This window comes from Anomaloglossus baeobatrachus, chromosome 1 (assembly GCF_048569485.1).
Source record: "Anomaloglossus baeobatrachus isolate aAnoBae1 chromosome 1, aAnoBae1.hap1, whole genome shotgun sequence".
NCBI classification, from domain to species: Eukaryota; Metazoa; Chordata; class Amphibia; order Anura; family Aromobatidae; genus Anomaloglossus; species Anomaloglossus baeobatrachus.
In genome coordinates this window covers 114,785,016-114,812,175 of record NC_134353.1, presented here as the reverse complement: position 1 = coordinate 114,812,175, position 27,160 = coordinate 114,785,016, and the positions used below count along the sequence as shown (strand labels likewise).

At 50.6% G+C, this 27,160-nt stretch overlaps 1 protein-coding gene across 3 annotated transcripts in view; it reads left to right on the top strand.

Annotated features, from left to right (window-relative positions):
- The window catches only part of PDS5A (PDS5 cohesin associated factor A), a 239,055-nt gene that overhangs the window by 133,907 nt on the left and 77,988 nt on the right, over positions 1-27,160 (top strand). For all 3 annotated transcript variants that reach the window (XM_075346978.1, XM_075346977.1, XM_075346976.1), the window contains exons 20-24: positions 5,750-5,873; positions 7,010-7,168; positions 7,264-7,332; positions 20,773-20,909; positions 21,036-21,159. In XM_075346978.1, coding sequence (XP_075203093.1) covers positions 5,750-5,873; positions 7,010-7,168; positions 7,264-7,332; positions 20,773-20,909; positions 21,036-21,159 — 613 coding nt within the window. The remainder of the gene's footprint in view (positions 1-5,749; positions 5,874-7,009; positions 7,169-7,263; positions 7,333-20,772; positions 20,910-21,035; positions 21,160-27,160) is intronic.

Below are 27,160 nucleotides of genomic sequence, written 5' to 3'. Positions count from 1 at the left end.
GTCAAATCTGACCCCGACCCAATCGCTAACATATCTTGGCATGGAGTTTTCATACTCTCTCAGCGATAGTGAAGCTTCCGCTGGACAAACAGCGTTCACTACAGACAGGGGTGCAATCTCTCCTTCAAGGCCAGTCGCACCCCTTGAGGCGCCTCATGCACTTCCTAGGGAAGATGGTAGCAACAATGGAGGCAGTCCCTTTCGCGCAGTTTCATCTGCGTCCACTACAATGGGACATTCTCCGCCAATGGGACGGGAAGTCGACGTCCCTCGACAGGAACGTCCCCCTTTCTCAGGCGGCCAAGGAATCTCTTCGGTCCTACCCCCATCCTGGGCGGTGGTCACGACAGACGCGAGTCTATCAGGGTGGGGAGCAGTTTTTCTCCACCACAGGGCTCAAGGTACGTGGACTCAGCAAGAGTCCACCCTTCAGATCAATGTTCTGGAAATCAGAGCAGTGTATCTTGCCCTACAAGCCTTCCAGCAGTGGCTGGAAGGCAAGCAGATCCGAATCCAGTCGGACAACTCCACAGCGGTGGCATACATCAACCACCAAGGAGGAACACGCAGTCGGCAAGCCTTCCAGGAAGTCCGGCGGATTCTGACGTGGGTGGAAGACACGGCATCCACCATATCCGCAGTTCACATCCCGGGCGTAGAAAACTGGGAAGCAGACTTCCTCAGTCGCCAGGGTATGGACGCAGGGGAATGGTCTCTTCACCCGGACGTGTTTCAGGAGATCTGTCGCCGCTGGGGGATGCCGGACGTCGTCCTAATGGCGTCCCGGCACAACAACAAGGTCCCGGTTTTCATGGCACGGTCTCACGATCACCGAGCTCTGGCGGCGGACGCCTTAGTTCAAGATTGGTCGCAGTTCCGGCTACCTTATGTGTTCCCACCTCTGGCACTGTTGCCCAGAGTGCTGCGCAAGATCAGGTCCGACTGCCGCCGCGCCCTCCTCGTCGCTCCAGACTGGCCAACGAGGTCGTGGTACCCGGATCTGTGGCATCTCACGGTAGGCCAACCGTGGGCACTACCAGACCGACCAGACTTGCTGTTTCAAGGGCCGTTTTTCCATCTGAATGCTGCGGCCCTCAACCTGACGGTGTGGCTATTGAGTCCTGGATCCTAGCATCTGCAGGGTTATCTCAAGAGGTCATTACCACTATGAGACAGGCCAGAAAACCCACATCTGCCAAGATCTACCACAGAACGTGGAAGATATTCTTATCTTGGTGCTCTGCTCAGGGAGTTTCTCCCTGGCCAATTGCCTTGCCTACTTTCTTTCCTTCCTGCAATTCGGTTTGGAAAAAGGTTTGTCGCTCTGCTCCCTTAATGGACAAATCTCAGCGCTCTCTGTATTTTTTTCAGAAGCGCCTAGCAAGACTTCCTCAGGTACGCACGTTCCTGCAGGGGGTTTGCCGCTTAGTCCCTCCTTACAAACGGCTGTTAGAACCCTGTGATTTGAACAGGGTGCTGATGGTTCTTCAGAAACCACCATTCGAGCCTATGAGGGATTTTTCTCTCTCACGTCTTTCGCAGAAAGTGGTTTTCCTAGGAGCAGTCTCTTCACTTAGGAGAGTGTCTGTCGGGGCAGCATTGTCGTGCAAAGCCCCCTTCCCGGTGTCTCACCAGGTCAAGGGGTTCTGCATCCGGTTCCGGAATTTCTCCTAAGGGGGTATCCCCCCTTTCATCTCAGTCAGGGTATCCCCGTACACTCTGTTGTCCTCATCTAGTTCACCAATGTGAAAAGGATTTGCACTTGATTAGATCTGGTGAGAGCACTCAGACTCTACATCGATCGTACGGCGTCCCTGCGCCGCTCGGATGCACTCTTTGTCCTTGTCGCTAGCCAGCGTAAAGGGTCGCAGGCTTCCAAATCAAGCCTGGCTCGGTGGATCAAGGAACCAATTCTCGAGCTTATCGTTCTGCTGGGCTTACGGTTCCCTCAGGGCTGAAGGTCCATTCTACCAGAGCTGTGGATGAGTCCCGGGCTTGAGGCACCAGGCTACGGCTCAGCTTGTGTGTCAGGCGGCTACCTGGTCCAGCCTCCACACTTTCACGAAACACTATCAGGTGCATACCTATGCTTCGGCGGATGCCAGCATAGGCAGACGAGTCCTTCAGGCGGCGGTTGCCCACCTGTAGGAAGGGGCCGTTTTACGGCTCTATTACGAGGTATTATTTTACCCACCCAGGGATTGCTTTTGGACATCCCAATTGTCTGGGTCTCCCAATAGAGCGACAAAGAAGAAGGGAATTTTGTTTACTTACCGTAAATTCCTTTTCTTCTAGCTCTAATTGGGAGACCCAGCACCCGCCCCTGTTTTTTTGTATACACATGTTGTTCATGTTGAATGGTTGCAGTTCTCCGATATTCCTTCGGATTGAATTTGCTTAAACCAGTTTATTGGCTTTCCTCCTTCTTGCTTTTGCACTAAAACTGAGGAGCCCGTGATCCCACGGGGGGTGTATAGGCAGAAGGGGAGGGGCCTTACACTTTTAAGTGTAATACTTTGTGTGGCCTCCGGAGGCAATATAATATAGTATTCTATTGCATTGTATAGGCAATTAAGTGATCATAGGTTCACGCCCCCTAAAGAAACTAATTCAAAGTGGGGAACAAAAAAAAAGTATAAGCGCTTAAAGGGGTTGTACAGTCTAAAATTACAAGTCTACAGTCATTCATTGTGACTGCAGACTTGTGAATCCTCACATTATAAACACATTGAGCAAGACAGTGCCCCTCTAGGAAGATTCTGTCCCATAATCTGTATATCGCATATGTGACTGCCGTACCCACTCGACACCCGAGAATCCTCCCAGCACACAATGCTCACAAGGTGAGGATTCACTAGTCTACAGTCACACAGGGTGACAGAGTGACTGCAGACTTGTCATTTTAGCTTGGACAACCCAATTTAATCTCTCTACTTTTTAATCAAATCTATATAGTAAAAAATATAACAATTAGACCATTTAACATTAGCATGTATGTAACAGCTCAAGCTAATAAAATATATAAAAACTGTTATCATGGGGTGGAGGGTCAGAACCCCCAAATCTGTGTTTTTTGGTCACAACACTCCTCCATCAGGCGCAGTTTAATGTAAACTGAGCTCAGTGATTGTCTGCAGTGTTGACTTAACATTCACAGTGCTGCAGTCAGAGACTTGGGCAGCAGTGGAGACTCAGCACTGACACAGGCAGGGTGAGTAAGCCTCACATGATTTCTCAGTCGTTTCATTGGAAGAGGTCACATTGGGTGTTATCTGCAGCCATCAGGAGGCGGACACTAAGAATTGCTAGAATTGTCTTGTCCCCTGCAGACTACACCCTCCTGAAGGCACCAAACTAAACCGGTATAGCTTAGTGTCACGTAGGAGGCAGACAAGGGTCTGGGATCAAGATCTGTATTTTCCACTGGTATTCCTACCGAATTCTAACTTCTTCTTTGACCCCTATTCCAGGGCTTTCTTCCCTACAGTTGCCATTCTAGCTTTCATTGTAATCAGAGATTGTGTTTTCAACAAGATACTGGACTCTCATTTGACTCTGGCCCGTCCTGCAGAGCTCCTCGCCACCCCTGGTTCCCACAGTGAGTCAGACTTACAAGCAGAGTCCTCTCATTTTGGTGTATCGCACAAGCGGGCCTGCCTGTGATCTGGCCACTTTCCAGAGTGAGTCAGGACAGTCAGCAAAATCCACTCTGTCATATCCTGAAAATGGATCAGATTGTACGCTGACCATTTCCTTTAGTGAGTCAGACCTACTATATAATACCACTCAGTATGGAGATCTGTGCAAGTGGGTACTCTGAGCTCTTAGATTGGCCAGGCCATCAGCAGAAGTCTTTCAGTATGACGTACTCTTACCAGTCCCCAGGGTGAGATAGACCAACAAGTAGACATCTCCCTGCATGATATTTCATGGAAGCAAATCAGTTGATTCTCTGACCACTTTCCATACTAAGTAAGAACAAGCAGCGACATCTTGGTATGCGCCAGTTGATTAGACTGTATTCTGACCACTTTCCAGGGTTTTTTCAGTCCATCAAGCAGAGACCTCTCAGTATGGCGTTTCACACAAATGAATAAGACTGTTCTCTGACTACGTAAGGTCGGTCAGCCAGTTGAGACACCTCCATGTGATGTATCGCACAGGGAAGCCAGATGTTACTCTTGTCACTTCCTTAAGTGAGTCGGACCTGCCAACAGAGACCTCTTGGTCTGGCGAATCTAGAAAGCATACTAGGGCGCCTCTCTAACGACCAGCCAGAGACCATTCCTCTAGTAGAGACCTCCTGCTACCAACACTTTCAACCAGTCCAGGGAGCCTTGCTCCAATTTTGCTGGCAGAAGGTATCTCCTGTTTGGATATGGATTCCAACCTTAGTAGATACTACCCTCTAATCGAGAAACGTGTGCAACAACCTCACTCAGCATTCATTCTCTTTTGTTCTTGGCCGTGTAACGCTCACATAGACGCTTCTACAATCAGTCTCTTCTGTCTTACATTTTACAACAGATGAGACACCAGGAAAGACTTTTTCAGAGTCTGTATTTTCAGCTCTCCTCTTTTTACAGCTGACATATTTGGTGGTCTTCCTCTTTCAGTAGACCTTCAGATCCTCCATAACTTGAGTCCTTTTTTCGGCTCAACGAACAGATAATTGATTTCATAACTATGCCTCCCCTTGAGGTGGCTGGCTCAGTTCTCATGTTCAGCCTTCATGCTAGCTCAGTTAAAAAGCGGTTTCCATGTTAGCCTGGCCTTTTCTTTTTAAAGCTGTAAATTTATGGTCCGAATACATGCAGTATTCTCCATATTCTCATTTCCGGTGTTTAGTTGTCTTCCTTTGCGCGTCCTTCTCACTCAGGGCCTGATGCATGCTTTCTTAACATATCCTACTCTTTTGTTTTGCCATGCTCCTCTTGGTGTATCGAATTTTGGGCTGAACTATGGACTTTGGTCATCATCTAGTTTTTGGAAGAGTCTCCCCACAGTACACAGTCCCAAACAGTTGGAGCAAACAGAAGCTCTCCAACTGTGCAAGCACTGGACCTCTAGACTTTTCTCCGGCTGTCTCTTATCCACAGACGAGGTAGAATGTCTTGCGATCCAGCTCACTTCTAATTAAGCATTGCCAATTTAATGACATACAAACTGGAATTCTCAAGAAACCATTCATGGAGGAAACCTCCCACATCCTTCACTGGGTGGAGAACTAATCTCTTGGGGTTTTTTTGTTTTGTTTTTTTGTGTTGACTTTCCAGGAATATGCTTTCGGTCTACTTGGCCGATTTATATCAGGATATGACAGCTGTGCATATGAAAGTGGCCTCTTGATCCTGATGTCCACTCCCATATATTGTACGTCAACGTTGGGGCACCGTGATTGTCGATTCAGGATGTATCTCAGGGTTCTATAGTCTGGGTGCCTAAGCACTAATAGGCAGGTAGTTGCTACCTACTTGTCTGTTGTGCCCAGCGCCGTTCTTTGCCGGCACATAGCAGTTACTGACCGCTGCTGCTGGAGCTACAGTGGCTTTGTCAACAGAACGGCAGCCGACGTCATGCTGATTGGCATCCGGCTTCCGGCTGTCAATCATTATAACGTTGCCTGTCCCGCCCAGTCTACAGACCAGGAAGGATGAGATGCCACTGCTCTATTGATGCAATGTCAGCACAAGCGACTGAATCGTCGGAATTGAAACTTAAATACTAATTTGCTAATTCTGTTTAATAGGGCGCTTATTCCAATTTTACATCAGAAGGCCAAGAGGGGTACGCCTCATCAAGCAAAGCAGGCTGTGCACTGCATCCATTCTATATTCTCCAATAAAGAAGTGCAACTGGCTCAGATATTTGAGGTAATATACTCTTATATTTAAAGGAATTTTTCACAAGTTAAGCGGTGCAAAAATTGTTAACTTTTTATGAAACAATGTCTAACATGCTAAGAGGGGGAACTAACGCCCTTTTGACTAGTCCCTGCGCTCATTAGCTTACCATATAAAGAATCTTTAGAAATACTTATGCTAGAGATCTCTTTATCTATGCTAGTATATACAGGGACAGTTAGGCAGGGATTAGCAATATGCATCCAGAACTGCTCGTGGTTCTGGGTGCATATTACACCTGACAGGTTCACTTTAAAGAAGCATGGACGTGTCTGTGTAAATGTGCAATGTAAGTGAAATGAAATACTCACCGATCGCCATCTTCTCCAGTTTTCAGCCCTGCATCGGTCCTTTTCGTTCAGGCAAGTGAGAGTCCGACTTGCCTGTGTGTGTGTGTGTGTGTGTGTGTGTTACATAGGCTTACATTGTAAAAGCAATTTCCGGCTCGCACTTAAACCCACTTGTGGGCCAGAAAGTTGGAGTTTTAGTGACGTGAACAATAAGTGTTTCTATAAATCTTTCACTTATGCCGGGCTCGCTATTCTAGGGACAATATTTGGGGGCACAGCAGCGAAATCAAAGACAAGCATAAAGTTTTGTTTTCAATGGAGTTTTGTATGATAGTGGATCAACGCCTATTACTGTCATCTATTTTTGATCTCTACACTAGAACTTGCCTTCATGTTATCACTCCATTTACCAATGAAAGAAGATTTCTGGCTCCTGTCACATTTAGGGTTTTTTTTTTTTAACTTTTTATATACTGTAATAGCTACAGCTGAGCATATGCAAAGTTGAACTTCTTGTCAAATGTTTAACTTGATCTGAAATTGTTTAGGGTTTTTTTTTTTCACTCTAGGGGTCTGCTTGCATAAAAAAACATTTCTCATTGATTCTAAACTCCTTGATTGTAAAATATGTGGTCTCCATTTCACAATGTTCTAGCCGCCTGCTTACAAAAAATATATTCAGATGTGGAATCACCTGTCATTGAATTTGACAAGCTAGAGTTTGCAGTATAATGTTACCCAAACATTGTGTTCTTTCTGTAAATGCTATCACATGTTCTCAGCAATGCTGAATCCTGTGCTCTGCTCTTATTGTAGCCCCTCAGTCGAAGTCTCAATGCGGATGTGCCAGAACAGTTAGTAACGCCTCTAGTATCTCTGGGTCACATTTCCATGTTGGCTCCTGATCAGTTTGCGTCGCCTATGAAGTCAGTTGTGGCAAACTTCATAGTGAAAGATCTGCTAATGAATGACCGGGTAAGACTTCTCCAAACACGCATTGTCGTATTATTGTATTGATTTCTTTGCAGTTTAAATGAACAAATTAGTAAAATTATATTTTTCATCTATAGACCAATGGTGATAAGAATGGCAAACTATGGTCACCTGATGAGGAGGTTTCACCAGAAGTTCTTGCTAAAGTAAGGCTACTTATAATTTAAGGATATTTATTGATGTATATATTCACAGTTACATGTGAGGTGTAGTGTACATACCGTATTTTTCTTTTTCGCTCCTAATTGGGAGACCCAGACAATTGGGGTGTATAGCTACTGCCTCCGGAGGCCGCACAAAGTACTACACTTAAAAGTGTAAGGCCCCTCCCCTTCTGGCTATACACCCCCCCGTGGGAGCACGGGTCCTCAGTTTTTTGCTTTGTGCGAAGGAGGTCAGACACGCACGCATAGCTCCACTGTTTAGTCAGCAGCAGCTGCTGACTATGTCGGATGGAAGAAAAGAGGGCCCATACAGGGCCCCCAGCATGCTCCCTTCTCACCCCACTTTCTGTCGGCGGTGTTTGTTAAGGTTGAGGTACCCATTGTGGGTACGGAGGCTGGAGCCCACAAGCTGATTCCTTCCCCATCCCCATTAGTGCTCTGGGTGAAGTGGGATTTTACCGGTCTCCAGGCACTGAGACCGTGCTCCATCCGCAGCCCCTGGAGAAGCCGCTGGTTATGGAGCTGAGTATCGTCAGGGACAGGGCCCTGCTCCGTCAAGGTACTCTGTGTCCCCGTGCATACCGCGCGCACACCGCAGCATTGCTGGGTGTGTTAGTGCGCCGGGGACATCAGCGCTGCTGCGCTTGTGCCATTTCCTCACTTCAGCTTGGCTGAGTGGGTAGACTTAGGGCGAACGGTCGCGCCGGCCGCTGGGACTGCGACGCGGCTGGGACTTGTGGTGCGCCGGGGACTTCCGCGCTGGCCGTGCATATATCACGGCCGCGCTTATTACTACAGTCCCCGGCTTTTGCGGCCTAGTTCGTTCGTTCCCGCCTCCGCACCTGCCAGTCAGGAGGAGGGCGGGACGCTGTACAGAGCATCAGCGCTGAGGGCTGGAGTCTTTTTTACATACTCCAGCCCTCACACCAGGCACAGTAGGACGCAGTTTCCCGCACTTTTGTTTGTGGCACGCCCACGGTCCGCCCCTCTTCACAGAACGCCGGCAGCCATTCCTGACTGCACGCTGAGCTGCAGAGGGGAGACGGGGAGACCCAGACACGGGATTCTACGGCCTCATACCCGCTGTTCAGCGGGCGGTAAGCAGCCCTCAAGGGCTCACCCCCACTTGTGCCGTTTGTGTACTTAGTATTTTGTGTTTGCAAATACTTTGCACTGTACGGTCGCTGGTGATTCTCGGCTATATACCCTCCTAGATTACAAGGAGGCAACAGCATGTCGTCCGCAAAACGCAAGGGTGCCAAGGCACAGACATTATATGCTGCCTGTACCGCATGTGGGGCTGCTCTACCGGCAGGTTCCACTGACCCCCATTGTGTGCAGTGCTCGGCCCCTGTGGCACTTGCACAGCCGGGGCCTCTGCTGGACGTGACCCAGGGTGTACCACCTGTGAATGCTGTCCAGGTGACAGGAACGGAGTTTGCAGCTTTTGCTGACAGATTGTCTATGACTATGTCAAAGATTCTTGAAACATTGCAGTCTAGACCAGTAACTCAGACCATGGACACTGTTGCACCATTGCTCCCTGGTCCCCCTCAGATGGATCACTTCCAAGCTCCGGGGGTGTCACATGCACCCCAGGGTGACGACTCTGACTCGGACGACAGTCCCAGACGACCTAAGCGGGCTCGCTATGAGGGGCCCTCAACTTCGTCTCACTGGTCAGGATCCCAGCGGGACGAATCTATGGGTGATGAGGCGGATGTAACTGATCAGGATTCTGATCCTGGGACCGCTCTCAATCTGGATACACCGGATGGTGACGCCATAGTGAATGATCTTATAGCGTCCATCAATAAGATGTTAGATATTTCTCCGCCAGCTCCTCCTGCGGAGGAGTCAGCTTCACAGCATGAGAAGTTCCATTTCAGATATCCCAAGCGTAAATTAAGCACTTTTCTGGACCACGCTGACTTTAGAGACGCAATCCAGAAACACCACGCTTATCCTGAGAAGCGGTTTTCTAAACGGCTTAAAGATACACGCTATCCTTTTCCCCCTGACGTGGTCAAGGGTTGGACCCAGTGTCCCAAGGTGGACCCTCCAATCTCCAGGCTTGCAGCTAGATCCTTAGTTGCAGTAGAAGATGGAGCGGCACTTAAAGATGCCACTGACAGGCAGATGGAGCTCTGGTTGAAATCCATCTATGAAGCTATTGGAGCGTCGTTGGCGCCAGCTTTCGCAGCCGTATGGGCACTTCAAGCTATTTCAGCTGGGCTTACACAAGTCGACTCGGTCACTCGTACATCTGCTCCGCAGGTGGCACCATTGACCTCTCAAATGTCTGCATTCGCGTCTTACGCGATTAATGCTGTCCTAGACTCTACGAGCCGTACGGCGGTGGCGTCAGCCAACTCCGTGGTTTTGCGCAGAGCCCTGTGGTTGAGAGAATGGAAGGCAGATTCTGCTTCCAAGAAGTGCTTAACCAGTTTGCCTTTTTCTCGTGACCGATTGTTTGGGGAGCGTTTGGATGAAATCATTAAACACTCCAAGGGTAAGGACTCATCCTTACCTCAACACAGACAAAACAAACCCCAACAAAGGAGGGGTCAGTCTGGTTTTCGGTCCTTTCGAGGCTCAGGCAGGTCCCAATTTTCCTCGTCCAAAAGGACTCAAAAGGATCAGAGAGGCTCAGATTCTTGGCGGACTCAGTCACGCCCAAAAAAGACAGCAGGAAGAACCGTTACCAAGACGGCTTCCTCATGACTCTCAGTCTCCTCTTTCCGCATCCTCGGTCGGTGGGAGGCTCTCCCGCTTTGGCGACATTTGGCTGTCACAGGTCAAAGACCGTTGGGTGAGGGACATTCTGTCTCACGGGTACAGGATAGAGTTCAGCTCTCGTCCTCCAATTCGTTTCTTCAGAACTTCCCCACCGCCCGACCGAGCCGATGCTCTGCTGCAGGCGGTGGCCGCTCTGAAGGCGGAAGGAGTGGTGACTTCCGTTCCTCTTCAGGAACAAGGTCACGGTTTTTACTCCAATCTGTTTGTGGTGCCAAAGAAGGACGGGTCGTTTCGGCCCGTCCTGGATCTAAAGTTGCTCAACAAACACGTAAAAACCAGGAGGTTCCGGATGGAATCTCTACGCTCCGTCATAGCCTCAATGTCTCAAGGAGATTTCCTAGCATCAATAGACATCAAGGATGCTTATCTCCACGTGCCGATTGCGCCAGAGCATCAGCGTTTTCTACGCTTCGTTATACAAAGCGAACACCTGCAGTTCGTAGCGTTACCTTTCGGGCTGGCAACAGCCCCTCGGGTCTTCACCAAGGTCATGGCAGCAGTAGTAGCTGTCCTGCACTCGCAGGGTCACTCTGTGATCCCGTATTTGGACGATCTACTTATAAAGGCACCCTCTCAAGAGGCATGCCAACACAGTCTGAACATGGCACTGAAGACTCTCCAGAGTTTCGGGTGGATTATCAACTTTTCAAAGTCAAATCTAACCCCGACCCAATCACTAACATATCTTGGCATGGAGTTTCATACTCTCTCAGCGATAGTGAAGCTTCCACTGGACAAGCAGTGTTCTCTGCAGACAGGGGTGCAATCTCTCCTTCAGGGCCAGTCGCACTCCTTGAGGCGCCTCATGCATTTCCTAGGGAAAATGGTGGCAGCAATGGAAGCAGTCCCTTTCGCGCAGTTTCATCTGCGCCCTCTACAATGGGACATTCTCCGCCAATGGGACGGGAAGTCGACGTCCCTCGACAGGGATGTCTCCCTCTCTCAGGCAGCCAAGGACTCTCTCCGATGGTGGCTTCTTCCCACCTCATTGTCAAAAGGAAAGTCGTTCCTACCCCCATCCTGGGCGGTGGTCACGACAGATGCGAGCCTATCAGGGTGGGGAGCAGTGTTTCTTCACCACAGGGCTCAGGGTACGTGGACTCAGAGTCCACCCTTCAGATCAATGTTCTGGAAATCAGAGCAGTCTATCTTGCTCTGCGAGCCTTCCAACAGTGGCTGGAAGGCAAGCAGATCCGGATTCAGTCGGACAATTCCACAGCGGTGGCGTACATCAACCACCAAGGGGGAACACGCAGTCGGCAAGCCTTCCAGGAAGTCCGGCGGATTCTGACGTGGGTGGAAAACACAGCATCCACCATATCCGCAGTTCACATCCCAGGCGTGGAAAACTGGGAAGCAGACTTTCTCAGTCGCCAGGGCATGGACGCAGGGGAATGGTCCCTTCACCCGGACGTGTTTCAGGAGATCTGTCGCCGCTGGGGGATGCCGGACGTCGACCTGATGGCGTCACGGCACAACAACAAGGTCCCGGTTTTCATGGCACGGTCTCACGATCACCGAGCTCTGGCGGCAGACGCCTTAGTTCAGGATTGGTCGCAGTTCCGGCTACCTTATGTGTTCCCACCTCTGGCATTGTTGCCCAGAGTGCTCCGCAAAATCAGGTCCGACTGCCGTCGCGCCATTCTCGTCGCTCCAGACTGGCCAAGGAGGTCGTGGTACCCGGATCTGTGGCATCTCACGGTAGGCCAACCGTGGGCGCTACCAGACCGTCCAGACTTGCTGTCTCAAGGGCCGTTTTTCCATCTGAATTCTGCGGCCCTGAACCTGACTGTGTGGCCATTGAGTCCTGGATCCTAGGGACCTCAGGTTTATCTCATGAAGTAGTTGCCACCATGAGACAGGCTAGGAAACCATCCTCCGCCAAGATCTACCACAGAACGTGGAAGATATTTTTATCTTGGTGCTCTGCTCAGGGAGTTTCTCCCTGGCCATTTGCCTTGCCTAATTTTCTTTCCTTCCTGCAGTCTGGGTTGGAAAAAGGTTTGTCGCTTAGCTCCCTTAAAGGTCAAGTCTCCGCGCTATCCGTATTCTTTCAGAAGCGCCTGGCGCGACTTCCTAAGGTACGCACGTTCCTGCAAGGGGTTTGTCATATCGTTCCCCCTTACAAGCGGCCATTGGAACCCTGGGATCTGAACAAGGTTCTAATTGCTCTCCAGAAGCCGCCTTTCGAGCCTATGAAGGAGATTTCCTTTTCTCGGCTTTCACAGAAAGTGGCTTTTCTGGTGGCGGTCACGTCTCTTCGGAGAGTGTCAGAGCTGGCGGCGTTATCTTGCAAATCTCCCTTCCTGGTGTTTCACCAAGACAAGGTAGTACTGCGTCCAATTCCAGAGTTTCTTCCCAAGGTGGTATCTTCCTTTCATCTCAATCAGGATATCACTTTACCATCTTTGTGTCCGCATCCAGTTCACCAATTTGAAAAGGGTTTGCATCTGTTGGACCTGGTGAGAGCACTCAGGATCTACATTTCCCGCACGGCGCCTCTGCGCCGTTCGGATGCACTCTTTATCCTGGTCGCTGGTCAGCATAAAGGGTCGCAAGCTTCCAAATCCACCCTTGCGCGGTGGATCAAGGAACCAATTCTTCACACCTACCGTTCTGCTGGGCTTCCGATTCCATCTGGACTGAAGGCCCATTCTACCAGAGCCGTGGGTGCGTCCTGGGCATTACGGCATCAGGCTACGGCTCAGCAGGTGTGCCAGGCGGCTACCTGGTCGAGTCTGCACACTTTTACCAAGCATTATCAGGTGCATACCTACGCTTCGGCGGATGCCAGCCTAGGTAGACAAGTCCTTCAGGCGGCGGTGGCCCACCTGTAAGAAAGGGCTGCCTGACAGCCCGATCACGAGGTATTCTTTTACCCACCCAGGGACTGCTTTTGGACGTCCCAATTGTCTGGGTCTCCCAATTAGGAGCGAAAAAGAAGAAGGGAATTTTGTTTACTTACCGTAAATTCCTTTTCTTCTAGCTCCAATTGGGAGACCCAGCACCCGCCCTGTTTTTTCTTAGGGTTTTGTTTTTCGGGTGCACATGTTGTTCATGTTGATAAGTTAAGTTCTCCGATATTGTTTATCGGATTGAATTTGTTTTTGAAACAGTTATTGGCTTTCCTCCTTCTTGCTTTTGCACTAAAACTGAGGACCCGTGCTCCCACGGGGGGGTGTATAGCCAGAAGGGGAGGGGCCTTACACTTTTTAGTGTAATGCTTTGTGTGGCCTCCGGAGGCAGTAGCTATACACCCCAATTGTCTGGGTCTCCCAATTGGAGCTAGAAGAAAAGGAATTTACGGTAAGTAAACAAAATTCCCTTCTTTGATTTATAAGACGCACCTCAAATTTAGAGGAAAAAAAAACAAAATGGGGTCCGTCTTATACTCCGGTGTTGTCTTACTGGAGGAGAGTGGTAGAGCGGGGGGGTCACAAGAGGAAGAGGGAGAAGAGGCTGTGCTCGCGGCAGCGGGTCAGTGCTGCAGTAGTTCTGTGGTGGAGCAGGCCAGTGCGGCGAGTGTCCCAGATGCTCTGTCGGCGGTCCGGGCCTTAAAGAAATGGCACCCTGTGTGGCATGCGCGCACAGATGGAGCTCTCATCCAAGAGCTCCATCTGACCACGCTCTGACTCCGGGCGCCATCATTTGACAGTCGGACCGTGGACAGTCCATCTGGAACGCCCGCCAGCACAGGGAGGCAGACGTCCGCAGGCATAGAGAGCCATACAGGCGGTCCCCTGCCAATTCTCCACCTCCCGGTAAGCTATATTCGGATTTCTTTTTCGCTCCTAATTGGGAGACCCAGACAATTGGGTGTATAGCTACTGCCTCCGGAGGCCGCACAAAGTACTACACTTAAAAGTGTAAGGCCCCTCCCCTTCTGGCTATACACCCCCCCGTGGGAGCACGGGTTCCTCAGTTTTTTGCTTTGTGCGAAGGAGGTCAGACATGCACGCATAGCTCCACTGTTTAGTCAGCAGTAGCTGCTGACTATTTCGGATGGAAGAAAAGAGAGCCCATACAGGGCCCCCAGCATGCTCCCTTCTCACCCCACTTTATGTCGGAGGTGTTTGTTAAGGTTGAGGTACCCATTGCGGGTACGGAGGCTGGAGCCCACATGCTGATTCCTTCCCCATCCCCATTACAGGGCTCTGGGCGAAGTGGGATTTTACCGGTCTCCTGGCACTGAGACCGTGCTCCATCCGCAGCCCCTGGAAGAAGCCGCTGGATATGGAGCTGAGTATCGTCAGGGACATGGCCCTGCTCCACAAGGTACTCTGTGTCCCCGTGTATACGCGCACACACCGCAGCATTGCTGGGTGTGTTAGTGCGCCGGGGACATCAGCGCTGCTGCGCTTGTGCCACTTCCTCACTTCAGCCTTGCTGAGTGGGTAGACTCAGGGGGTAAGGTCGCGCCGGCCGCTGGGACTGCGACGCGGCTGGGACTTGTGGTTCGCCGGGGACTTCCGCGCTGACCGTGCATATATCACGGCCGCGCTTATTACTACAGTCCCCGGCTTTTGCGGCCTACTTCGTTCGTTCCCGCCTCCGCACCTGTCAGTCAGGAGGAGGGCGGGACGCTGTACAGTACATCAGCGCTGAGGGCTGGAGTCTCTTTTACATACTCCAGCCCTCACACCAGGCACAGTAGGACGCAGTTTCCCGCACTTTTGTTTGGACACGCCCACGATCTGCCCCTCTTCACAGAACGCTGGCAGCCATTCCTGCTTGCACGCTGCTGCAGAGGGGAGACTGGGAGACCCAGACACTGGATTCTACGGCCTCATACCCGCTTTTCAGCGGGCGGTAAGCAGCCCTCAAGGGCTCACCTCCACTTGTGCCGTTTGTATACTGAGTATTTTGTATTGCAAATACTTTGCACTGTACGGTCGCTGGTGATTCTTGGCTATATACCCTCCTAGTTTACAAGGAGGCAACAGCATGTCGTCCACAAAACGCAAGGGTGCCAAGGCACAGACATTATATGCTGCCTGTACCGCATGTGGGACTGCTCTACCGGCAGGTTCCACTGATCCCCATTGTGTGCAGTGTTCGGCCCCTGTGGCACCTGCACAGCCGGGGCCTCTGCTGGACATGACCCAGGGTGTACCACCTGAGAATGCTGTCCAAGTGACAGGGACGGAGTTTGCAGCTTTTGCTGACAGAATGTCTATGACTATGTCAAAGATTCTTGAGACATTGCAGTCCAGACCAGTAACTCAGACTTTGGACACTGGTGCATCATTGCTCCCTGGTCCCCCTCAGCTGGATCACTTTCAAGCTCCGGGGGTGTCACATGCACTCCAGGGTGACGACTCTGACTCGGACGACAGTCCCAGACAACCTAAGCGGGCTCGCTATGAGGGGCCCTCAACTTCATCTCACTGGTCAGGGTCCCAGCGGGATGAATCTGTGGGTGATGAGGCGGAGGTATCTGATCAGGATTCTGATCATGGGACCGCTCTCAATCTGGATACACCGGATGGTGACGCCATAGTGAATGATCTTATAGCGTCCATCAATAAGATGTTAGATATTTCTCCACCACCTCCTCTGGCGGAGGAGTCAGCTTCACAGCACGAGAAATTCCATTTCAGATATCCCAAGCGTAAATTAAGCACTTTTCTGGACCACGCTGACTTTAGAGACGCAATCCAGAAACACCACGCTTATCCTGAAAAGCGTTTTTCTAAACGGCTTAAAGATACACGCTATCCTTTTCCCCCTGACGTGGTCAAGGGCTGGACCCAGTGTCCCAAGGTGGATCCTCCAATCTCCAGACTTGCAGCTAGATCCTTAGTTGCAGTAGAAGATGGAGCGGCACTTAAAGATGCCACTGACAGACAGATGGAGCTCTGGTTGAAATCCATCTATGAAGCTATTGGAGCGTCTTTGGCGCCAGCTTTCGCAGCCGTATGGGCACTCCAAGCTATTTCAGCTGGGCTTACACAGGTCGACATGGTCACACGTACATCTGCTCCGCAGGTGGCACCATTGACCTCTCAAATGTCGGCATTCGCGTCTTACGCGATTAATGCTGTCCTAGACTCTACGAGCCGTACGGCGGTGGCGTCAGCCAACTCTGTGGTCTTGCGCAGAGCCCTGTGGTTGAGAGAATGGAAGGCAGATTCTGCTTCCAAAAAGTTCTTAACCAGTTTGCCTTTTTCTCGTGACCGATTGTTTGGGGAGCGTTTGGATGAAATCATTAAACACTCCAAGGGTAAGGATTCATCCTTACCTCAACACAGACAAAACAAACCCCAACAAAGGAGGGGTCAGTCTGGTTTTCGGTCCTTTCGAGGCTCAGGCAGGTCCCAGTTCTCCTCGTCCAAAAAGACTCAAAAGGATCAGAGAGGGTCAGATTCTTGGCGGAATCAATCACGCCCAAAAAAGACAGCAGGAAGAACCGTTACCAAGACGGCTTCCTCATGACTTTCAGTCTCCTCTCTCCGCATCCTCGGTCGGTGGCAGGCTCTCCCGCTTTGGCGACATTTGGCTGTCACAGGTCAAAGACCGTTGGGTGAGGGACATTCTGTCTCACGGGTACAGGATAGAGTTCAGCTCTCGTCCTCCAGCTCGTTTCTTCAGAACTTCTCCACCGCCCGACCGGGCCGATGCTCTGCTGCAGGCGGTGGCCGCTCTAAAGGCGGAAGGAGTGGTGGTTGCCGTTCCTCTTCAGGAACAAGGTCACGGTTTTTACTCCAATCTGTTTGTGGTGCCAAAGAAGGACGGGTCGTTTCGTCCCGTTCTGGATCTAAAGTTGCTCAACAAACACGTAAAAACCAGGAGGTTCCGGATGGAATCTCTCCGCTCCGTTATCGCCTCAATGTCCCAAGGAGATTTCCTTGCATCAATAGACATCAAGGATGCTTATCTCCACGTGCCGATTGCGCCAGAGCATCAGCGTTTTCTACGCTTCGTTTTAGGAAGCGAACACCTTCAGTTCGTGGCGCTTCCCTTCGGGCTGGCAACAGCCCCTCGGGTCTTCACCAAGGTCATGGCGGCAGTAGTAGCAGTCCTGCATTCGCAGGGTCACTCTGTGATCCCGTATCTGGACGATCTACTTATCAAGGCACCCTCCCAAGAGGCATGCCAACACAGTCTAACCGTGGCACTGAAGACTCTCCAGAATTTCGGGTGGATTATCAACTTTTCAAAGTCAAATCTAACCCCGACCCAGTCACTAACATATCTTGGCATGGAGTTTCATACTCTCTCAGCGATAGTGAAACTTCCACTGGACAAGCAGTATTTGCTGCAGACAGGGGTGCAATCCCTCATTCAGGGCCAGGCACACTCCTTGAGGCGCCTCATGCATTTCCTAGGGAAGATGGTGGCAGCAATAGAAGCAGTCCCTTTTGCGCAGTTTCATCTGCGCCCTCTACAATGGGACATTCTTCGCCAATGGGATGGGAAGTCGACGTCCCTCGACAGGGATGTCTCCCTCTCTCAGGCAGCCAAAGATTCTCTCCGGTGGTGGCTTCTTCCCACTTCTTTGTCAAGGGGAAGGTCGTTTCTACCCCCATCCTGGGCGGTGGTCACGACGGATGCGAGCCTTTCAGGGTGGGGAGCAGTGTTTCTTCACCACAGGGCTCAGGGTACGTGGACTCGGAAAGAGTCCACCCTTCAGATCAATGTTCTGGAAATCAGAGCAGTCTATCTTGCTCTGCGAGCCTTCCAACAATGGCTGGAAGGAAAGCGGATCCGAATTCAGTCGGACAACTCCACTACGGTGGCATACATCAACCACCAGGGAGGAACACGCAGTCGGCAAGCTTTCCAGGAAGTCCGGCGGATTCTGACGTGGGTGGAGGACACAGCATCCACCATATCAGCAGTTCACATCCCAGGCGTGGAAAACTGGGAAGCAGACTTTCTCAGTCGCCAGGGCATGGACGCAGGGGAATGGTCCCTTCACCCGGACGTGTTTCAGGAGATCTGTCGCCGCTGGGGTATGCCGGACGTCGACCTGATGGCGTCACGACACAACAACAAGGTCCCGGTTTTCATGGCACGATCTCACGATCTCCGAGCTCTGGCGGCAGACGCCTTAGTTCAAGATTTGTCACTGTTCCGGCTACCTTATGTGTTCCCACCTCTGGCATTGTTGCCCAGAGTGCTCCGGAAAATCAGGGCCGACTGCCGCCGCGCCATTCTAGTCGCTCCAGACTGGCCAAGAAGGTCGTGGTACCCGGATCTGTGGCATCTCACGGTAGGCCAACCGTGGGCGCTACCAGATCGTCCCGACTTGCTATCTCAAGGGCCGTTTTTCCATCTGAATTCTGCGGCCCTGCACCTGACTGTGTGGCCATTGAGTCCTGGATCCTAGGGACCTCAGGTTTATCTCATGCAGTTGTTGCCACCATGAGACAGGCTAGGAAACCATCTTCCGCCAAGATCTATCACAGGACGTGGAAGATATTCCTTTCTTGGTGCTCTGTCAAGGGAGTTTCTCCCTGGCCTTTTGCATTGCCCACTTTTCTTTCCTTCCTGCAGTCTGGGTTGGAAAAAGGTTTGTCGCTCAGCTCCCTTAAGGGTCAAGTCTCCGCGCTATCCGTATTTTTTCAAAAGCGCCTAGCGCGACTTCCTAAGGTACGCACATTCCTGCAAGGGGTTTGTCATATTGTTCCCCCTTACAAGCGGCCATTGGAGCCCTGGGATCTGAACAAAGTTCTGATTGCTCTCCAGAAGCCGCCTTTCGAGCCCATGAAGGAGATTTCCTTTTCTCGGCTTTCACAGAAAGTGGCCTTTCTAGTGGCGGTCACGTCTCTTCGGAGAGTGTCAGAGCTGGCGGCGTTATCTTGCAAATCTCCTTTCCTGGTGTTTCACTAAGACAAGGTAGTTCTGCGTCCAATTCCAGAGTTTCTTCCCAAGGTGGTATCTTCCTTTCATCTCAATCAGGATATCACTTTACCATCTCTGTGTCCGCATCCAGTTCACCAATTTGAAAAGGGTTTGCATCTGTTGGATCTGGTGAGAGCACTCAGAATCTACATTTCCCGCACGGCGCCTCTGCGCCGTTCGGATGCGCTCTTTATCCTGGTCGCTGGTCAGCATAAAGGGTCGCAAGCTTCCAAATCCACCCTTGCGCGGTGGATCAAAGAACCAATTCTTCACGCCTACCGGTCTGCTGGGCTTCCGATTCCGTCTGGGCTGAAGGCCCATTCTACCAGAGCCGTAGGTGCGTCCTGGGCATTACGGCATCAGGCTACGGCTCAGCAGGTGTGCCAGGCGGCAACCTGGTCGAGTCTGCACACTTTTACCAAGCATTATCAGGTGCATGCCTATGCTTCGGCGGATGCCAGCCTAGGTAGACAAGTCCTTCAGGCGGCGGTGGCCCACCTGTAAGAAAGGGCTGCTTGACAGCTCTATCACGAGGTATTCTTTTACCCACCCAGGGACTGCTTTTGGACGTCCCAATTGTCTGGGTCTCCCAATTAGGAGCGAAAAAGAAGAAGGGAATTTTGTTTACTTACCGTAAATTCCTTTTCTTCTAGCTCCAATTGGGAGACCCAGCACCCGCCCTAGTTTTTTCTTGGGGAAGTTGTTTTTCGGGTGCACATGTTGTTCATGTTGACAAGTTCAGTTCTCCGATATTGTTGATCGGATTGAATTTGATTTTATATCAGTTATTGGCTTTCCTCCTTCTTGCTTTTGCACTAAAACTGAGGAACCCGTGCTCCCACGGGGGGGTGTATAGCCAGAAGGGGAGGGGCCTTACACTTTTAAGTGTAGTACTTTGTGCGGCCTCCGGAGGCAGTAGCTATACACCCAATTGTCTGGGTCTCCCAATTGGAGCTAGAAGAAAAGGAATTTACGGTAAGTAAACAAAATTCCCTTCTTTAAGACACGCCCCTCATTTTCCTCCCAAATTTTTGGGAGGAAAGGTGCGTCTTATAATCCGAAAAATACAGTGTGTTTTTATTGTCTTTGGCTAGAAATATATATAACATACTGTTTATTTTATGTGCATGTGTCAGATTTGTATATAGGTGTACCGGGACATTGTCCCCTTTTGTAAATATACTCCAGAAGATACATTTACACTTTCATTTGTTTTTAGAGGAGAGATTTACACTGTTTAAAATATAAGAGAATCAGCATTATGCCAAATTCAGACGTATGTTTTATGACAGTCCGAACACACACACACACACACACACACACACACACACACACACACACTCACTATAATTTATAGAAGAGGTTAGTTGCATTTGTAGCAATCACTCTCCTCACCAAACATTGAGCCGCCACTTAGCATTTCCGACATGTCAGATTGCCTGATCATCGGTAAGGATTATCCATCCATGCCCTCTTGGGACTAGTGTGTAAACTTTTTATAAAACTTTTTGAGAGTTTCGAAAAACCACTATGACTGCAATACTGAACTTAAGTTGGCCACAGATGCAATTAAACTAGTACATTGAGGTGACCGGATGTGACGGCACATTTCTCCCCAGTTGAGTTTGTATTCTATTTCCACTCCAAGAATCTGTCACGTACAACACTCGGGATTTCTTCAGTGCTTCCTATAATATAGGCTTTTATGAGCAGGTCACTTATACTGCAGCGAGGTGTGAGCCATACACATTTGTCAGTTTCACTTCTCCTTTTTAGGTGCAAGCAATAAAATTACTAGTGCGCTGGTTGCTGGGTATGAAGAACAATCAGTCAAAGTCTGCAAACTCCACTTTGCGACTGCTCTCTGCAATGTTGGTCAGTGAAGGCGACCTGACAGAACACAAGAAGATAAGGTGAGACGTTTAGCAAGAGCAGCGGTCAAAGGCCGACACAGGCCCAACACATGGCACCTTTATAGCTTTTGAATTGATGTCTGCAGCGCTCTAATCAAACATTGATACTGACTGTCATTATTTCAGTAAATCAGATATGTCACGACTGAGATTAGCGGCCGGTGGAGCCATTATGAAATTGGCGCAAGAACCTTGTTACCATGAAATAATCACACCGGAGCAATTCCAGTTATGTGCACTGGTTATTAATGTAAGTATTTCATTTTATTATCTTTATCACTGCTAATATGACATACACTGGCCTTGTTCTGTACACCTATAAAAGGCTTCAAAAACACCAAAGGGAAGAGGTATGCTGCACTCACCATTATTCATTCTCCTTAACACAGTGCTGCGTGATGTCATCTTCATTTTCCTCAATTCTGCTTGATAAACTTTTTTAACTGGGTTTGGTATATTAGCTATAATTTCAGAAAAATATGTGGTATGTAAAATTAAAAAAGAAAAAACTAACAAATTCTCTTTGAGAATCGTGTTTAACATTACTAAAAACTGCTCTGTCACCATTACCTCTAGTACAAGGGAGTCAATAACATCTGATCATGTGTTAGTCAATTGGAAATGCCATACTTTGGTTTTTAAAGGGAATGTGTCATTCTCCAAAAAAAAGTCAATCATTGAAAACGTGGACTATTACTGTTTATAAATTTTATGAAAAAAAAATCATATTTTATACCTTTAAACAATAGTTTTATTATTTTCAACTTTTGAACACTACTGGGAGCATCTGCTGAAATTTCCTATAAAAATCTAGTTTATTGCTAGCTCACATTATGATTGCAGTAAAAGTAGGGGGATTGCAAAAGGATAAGAGGATGACGTTTAGGATCGGGGTGCAGAGACCTTTTGCTGGTGACTGCAATGTGGTACTGACATGTGGACAGTGTACCAAACATGACAGGATTAGATTCATGACTATATGGACTATGTCATACATTATCATCTTGTGAGCTATTTATCTAATCCTATATGTGATACAGTCACCGAAGCCACGTATCTAATCCTATCCTGTGTGGCACAGTCTGCTGGGCCATGTATCTAATAATCTGTCACACAAAGGATTGGATAGATGGACTGTATCACACATGATAGAATTTGACATTGCTTTGTATATCACATTATGGGATTAGATACATAGACTTTCACTCGTGACAGGATTGTTTCATATGCTAGAATTAGATACATGGCTCAGTAGACAGTATTTCACGTGTTGAGGTTAGACGCATGGCTCAGCACACTGTATTTCACATGATCGGATTAGATACATGGCTCAGTAGACTGTATTTCACAGGTTGTGACTGGATACATGGCCCTGCAGACTGTATTTCACATGAAGGGATTAGATGCATTGCTCAGCAGACGGTGTTGTACATGATGGATTAGGTACATGGCTCAGCAAGCAGTATTTCACATGATTGGATGAGATACATGGCTTTGCTCATTCAGATAATACAGGGACGTCTGAATGGTGGTTTACTACTGTGTCTGCAAAGTACATTCAGACATCCCTGCATTTAGACTTGTGCCGAGCAGAGTCGATGTGCCGAGCAGAGTCGGTGTGCCGAGCCCAGCACCGTTCATCTCTGTTGTGCTCTGCGCACTGTGGTGACCGTGGTGATGAGCACAGGTCGGGCAGCCTTACATTGTACTACTAATGCCAGGCAACCAAGCTTTCTTTGTCGCTCCATTGGGAGACCCAGACAATTGGGTGTATAGCTTCTGCCTCCGGAGGCCACACAAAGTATTACACTTTAAAAAGTGTAACCCCTCCCCTCTGCCTATACACCCTCCCGTGCATCACGGGCTCCTCAATTTTATGCTTTGTGTTGAAGGAGGCACACATTCACTCAAGCTCCCATTTTAGTCAGCAGCAGCTGCTGATTGTATCGGATGGAAGAAAAGAGGGCCCTAACAGGGCCCCCGGCATGCTCCCTTCTCACCCCACTAAGTCGGCGGTGCTGTTAAGGTTGAGGTACCCATTGCGGGTACAAAGGCTGGAGCCACATGCCGCTTTTCCTTCCCCATCCCTTAGAGGCTCTGGGAGAAGTGGGATCCTAACCGGTCACCATTCACTGGGACCGGGCTCCCTCCGCAGCCCCTGGGGGAATCTGCCGGACAGGAGACTGGGTATCATCAGGGACAGGCCCTGCATCTATAAGGTACTCTGTGTCCCCTTGGGGACGGCGCATGGAGCGCCTGTGTTACAGACGCTGCAGCGGCTGCTGTTTGTTTGTGACGACCGGGACTACCGCGCCGACCGCGCCTGTTTGCCGGCCGCGTTATTAAATTTAGTCCCCGGCTTCTGCGGCCTAGTACCATAACTCCCGCCCCCGGGCCTGCCAGTCAGGGGTAAGGGCGGGACGGTCGACTGGACGTCGGCAGTGAGGGCTGGAGCATACTTGGGTGTTCTCCTCCCCCCTCACTGAGCACTGTGGGGCACCAGATTCCCGCACTTTATTAGTACACGCCCACGGCTCCCTCCTCCCCTGAGAACTCTGGCAGCCATATTTGCAATCACTTCTGCCGGTGGAGGATTTCAGAACGAGCTCTACAGCTCTGGGAGGCCCAGGCAGGGAATCTGGTGGACACACAACCGCTTTGGGCGGTCGGTAAGCCACACCGGTTACCCGGTGCTGGCCCCCCTTGGGTGCCGAAGTGTATATATATATATATGTGTATATATATATATATATATATATATATATATATATATATATATATATATATATATATATATATATATATATATATATATATATATGTGTATACATTTTCTCTGTTCGGCCGCATTGTTTTGCTTTTGGCTATATACCCTCAGTGATCACTCTCAGAGGAGACTACAGCATGTCGTCCGCAAAGAGCAAGGGTGCCAAGGCACAGGCTTATTTTGCAACCTGTACCTCTTGTGCGGCTATGTTACCTGCAGGTTCCACCTACCCTCACTGTGTGCAATGCTCGGCCCCTGTGGCACTCACTCAGCCGGAGCCTCGGGCACTGGTGGGACCCCCGGCTCAGGTAGAACCGCCGGCTCCCACTGTCCAGGTGGCAGGGACAGAGTTTGCAGTTTTCGCTGAGAAACTCTCTGAGTCGCTTTCACAATCCATGGCTCAGTCTATGGACAGATGGTCTGCTAAGATACTAGAAGCCTTGCAGTCCAGATCGGTCACACAGGCCCCGGGCACTGTGAGTTCATCGCCCCCAGGCCCCTCTCGGTCGGTGCAGCAGAGTGTTCCTGGGGTGACACCTAGGTCCCACGGGGAGGACTCCGACACGGACCGCAGTCCCAGACCGGCTAAGCGGGCTCGCTGGGAACCTTCCCCAGCTTCATCACGCTGTTCGGGGTCTCAGCATGAGGACTCTCTGGAGGATGAGGCGGAGGTCGCAGCTCAGGGCTCTGATCCTGACGTTGCTCTCAATCTTGATACACCTGAAGGGGACGCCATAGTAAATGACCTTATAGCGTCCATCAACCAGGTGCTAGATCTTTCTCCCCCAACTCCACCTATAGAGGAGTCGGCTTCACAGCAGGAGAAACACCAGTTTAGGTTTCCCAAACGTACACGGAGTGCGTTCTTCGATCACTCTAACTTCAGAGATGCTGTCCAGAAGCACAGAGCATTTCCGGACAAGCGCTTTACTAAGCGCCTTAATGACACACGTTACCCCTTCCCTCCTGACGTAGTTAAGGGTTGGGCTCAGTGTCCCAAGGTGGATCCTCCAGTCTCTAGACTGGCGGCTAGATCCGTAGTATCAGTGGCAGATGGTTCATCGCTCAAGGATGCCACTGACAGGCAAATAGAGCTCCTGATGAAATCCATCTATGAAGCCATAGGCGCGTCTTTTGCTCCGGCCTTTGCAGCCGTGTGGGCACTCCAAGCTATCTCAGCTTGTCTGTCTGAGATTAATGCAGTCACACGTACCTCTGCTCCGCAAGTTGTGTCTTTGACTTCTCAGGCATCGGCCTTTTCGTCCTACGCCATGAACGCCGTCCTGGACTCAGCAAGCCGTACAGCGGTAGCGTCCGCCAATTCGGTGGCAGTCCGCAGGGCCATGTGGCTACGCGAATGGAAGGCAGACTCCGCTTCCAAGAAGTTCTTAACCGGTTTGCCATTTTCTGGCGACCGTTTGTTTGGCGAGCAATTGGATGAAATTATTAAACAATCCAAGGGAAAGGACTCGTCCTTACCCCAGTCCAAACCAAACAAACCTCAGCAACGAAAAATTCAATCGAGGTTTCGGTCCTTTCGGCCCTCAGCCAGGTCCCAATCCTCCACGTCCAACAGGTCACAGAAGGGCCAGAGGAACTCTTCTGCATGGCGGTCTAAGTCACGTCCTCCAAAGACCGCCGGAGGAACCGCCTCCAAGGCGGCCTCCTCATGACTTTCGGCCTCCCCAAACCGCATCCTCGGTCGGTGGCAGGCTCTCCCGCTTTTGCGACGCCTGGTGGCCACATGTCCAAGACCGATGGGTGAGAGACATTCTGTCGCACGGTTACAGGATAGAGCTCAGCTCTCGTCCTCCGACTCGTTTCTTCAGAACATCTCCGCCCCCCGAGCGAGCCGATGCACTTTTTCAGGCGGTGAACACTTTGAAGGCAGAAGGAGTTGTGATTCCCGTTCCCATTCAAGAACGTGGTCGCGGTTTTTACTCCAACTTGTTCGTGGTGCCAAAAAAGGACGGATCATTCCGCCCCGTTCTGGACCTCAAACTGCTCAACAGACACGTGAGAACCCAGACGGTTCCGGATGGAATCTCTCCGTTCTGTCATCGCCTCGATGTCCCAAGGAGACTTACTAGCCTCAATCGACATCAGGGATGCTTATCTCCATGTGCCGATTGCACCAGAGCATCAACGTTTCCTGCGTTTCGCCATCGGGGACGAACACCTTCAGTTTGTGGCACTGCCTTTCGGCCTGGCGACAGCCCCACGGGTCTTCACCAAGGTCATGGCATCCGTGGTGGCGGTCCTACACTCTCAGGGCCACTCGGTGATCCCTTACTTAGACGATCTCCTAGTCAAGGCACCCTCCCGGGGGGCATGTCAACACAGCCTGACCATTGCTCTGGAGACTCTTCAGAGGTTCGGGTGGATCATCAATTTCCCAAAGTCAAAATTGACACCGACCCAATCACTGACTTACCTCGGGATGGAGTTTCATACTCTCTCAGCGATAGTGAAGCTTCCGCTGGACAAACAGCGTTCGCTGCAGACAGGGGTGCACTCTCTCCTTCGGACCCAGTCACACCCCTTGAGGCGCCTCATGCACTTCCTAGGGAAGATGGTAGCAGCAATGGAGGCAGTTCCCTTTGCGCAGTTTCATCTGCGTCCACTTCAATGGGACATTCTCCGCAAATGGGACAGGAGGTCGACGTCCCTAGACAGGAACGTCTCTCTTTCACTGGCAGCCAAAACCTCTCTTCAGTGGTGGCTTCTTCCCACTTCCTTGTCGAAGGGAAAATCCTTCCTGCCCCCATCCTGGGCTGTGGTCACGACGGACGCGAGTCTGTCAGGGTGGGGAGCGGTCTTCCTCCACCACAGGGCTCAGGGAACCTGGACTCCGACAGAGTCCTCCCTTCAGATCAATGTTCTGGAGATAAGGGCAGTGTATCTACCCCTAAAGGCGTTCCATCGGTGGCTGGAGGGCAGAAAGATCCGCATACAGTCTGACAACGCCACGGCGGTCGCGTACATCAACCACCAGGGCGGCACACGCAGTCGTCAGGCCTTCCAAGAAGTTCGGCGGATTCTGCTGTGGGCGGAAGCCACAGCCTCCACCATCTCCGCAGTTCACATCCCGGGCGTAGAAAACTGGGAAGCAGACTTTCTCAGTCGCCAGGGCATGGACGCAGGGGAATGGTCTCTTCACCCGGACGTGTTTCAAGAGATCTGTTGCCGCTGGGGAACGCCGGACGTCGACCTCATGGCGTCTCAGCACAACAACAAAGTCCCGGCATTCATGGCACGGTCTCAAGATCACAGAGCTCTGGCGGCGGACGCATTAGTTCAGGATTGGTCGCAGTTTCGACTGCCGTATGTATTTCCTCCTCTGGCACTGCTGCCCAGAGTGTTGCGCAAGATCAGGTCCGACTGCCGCCGCGCCATCCTCGTCACTCCAGACTGGCCGAGGAGGTCGTGGTACCCGGATCTGTGGCACCTCACGGTGGGTCAACCGTGGGCACTCCCAGACCGA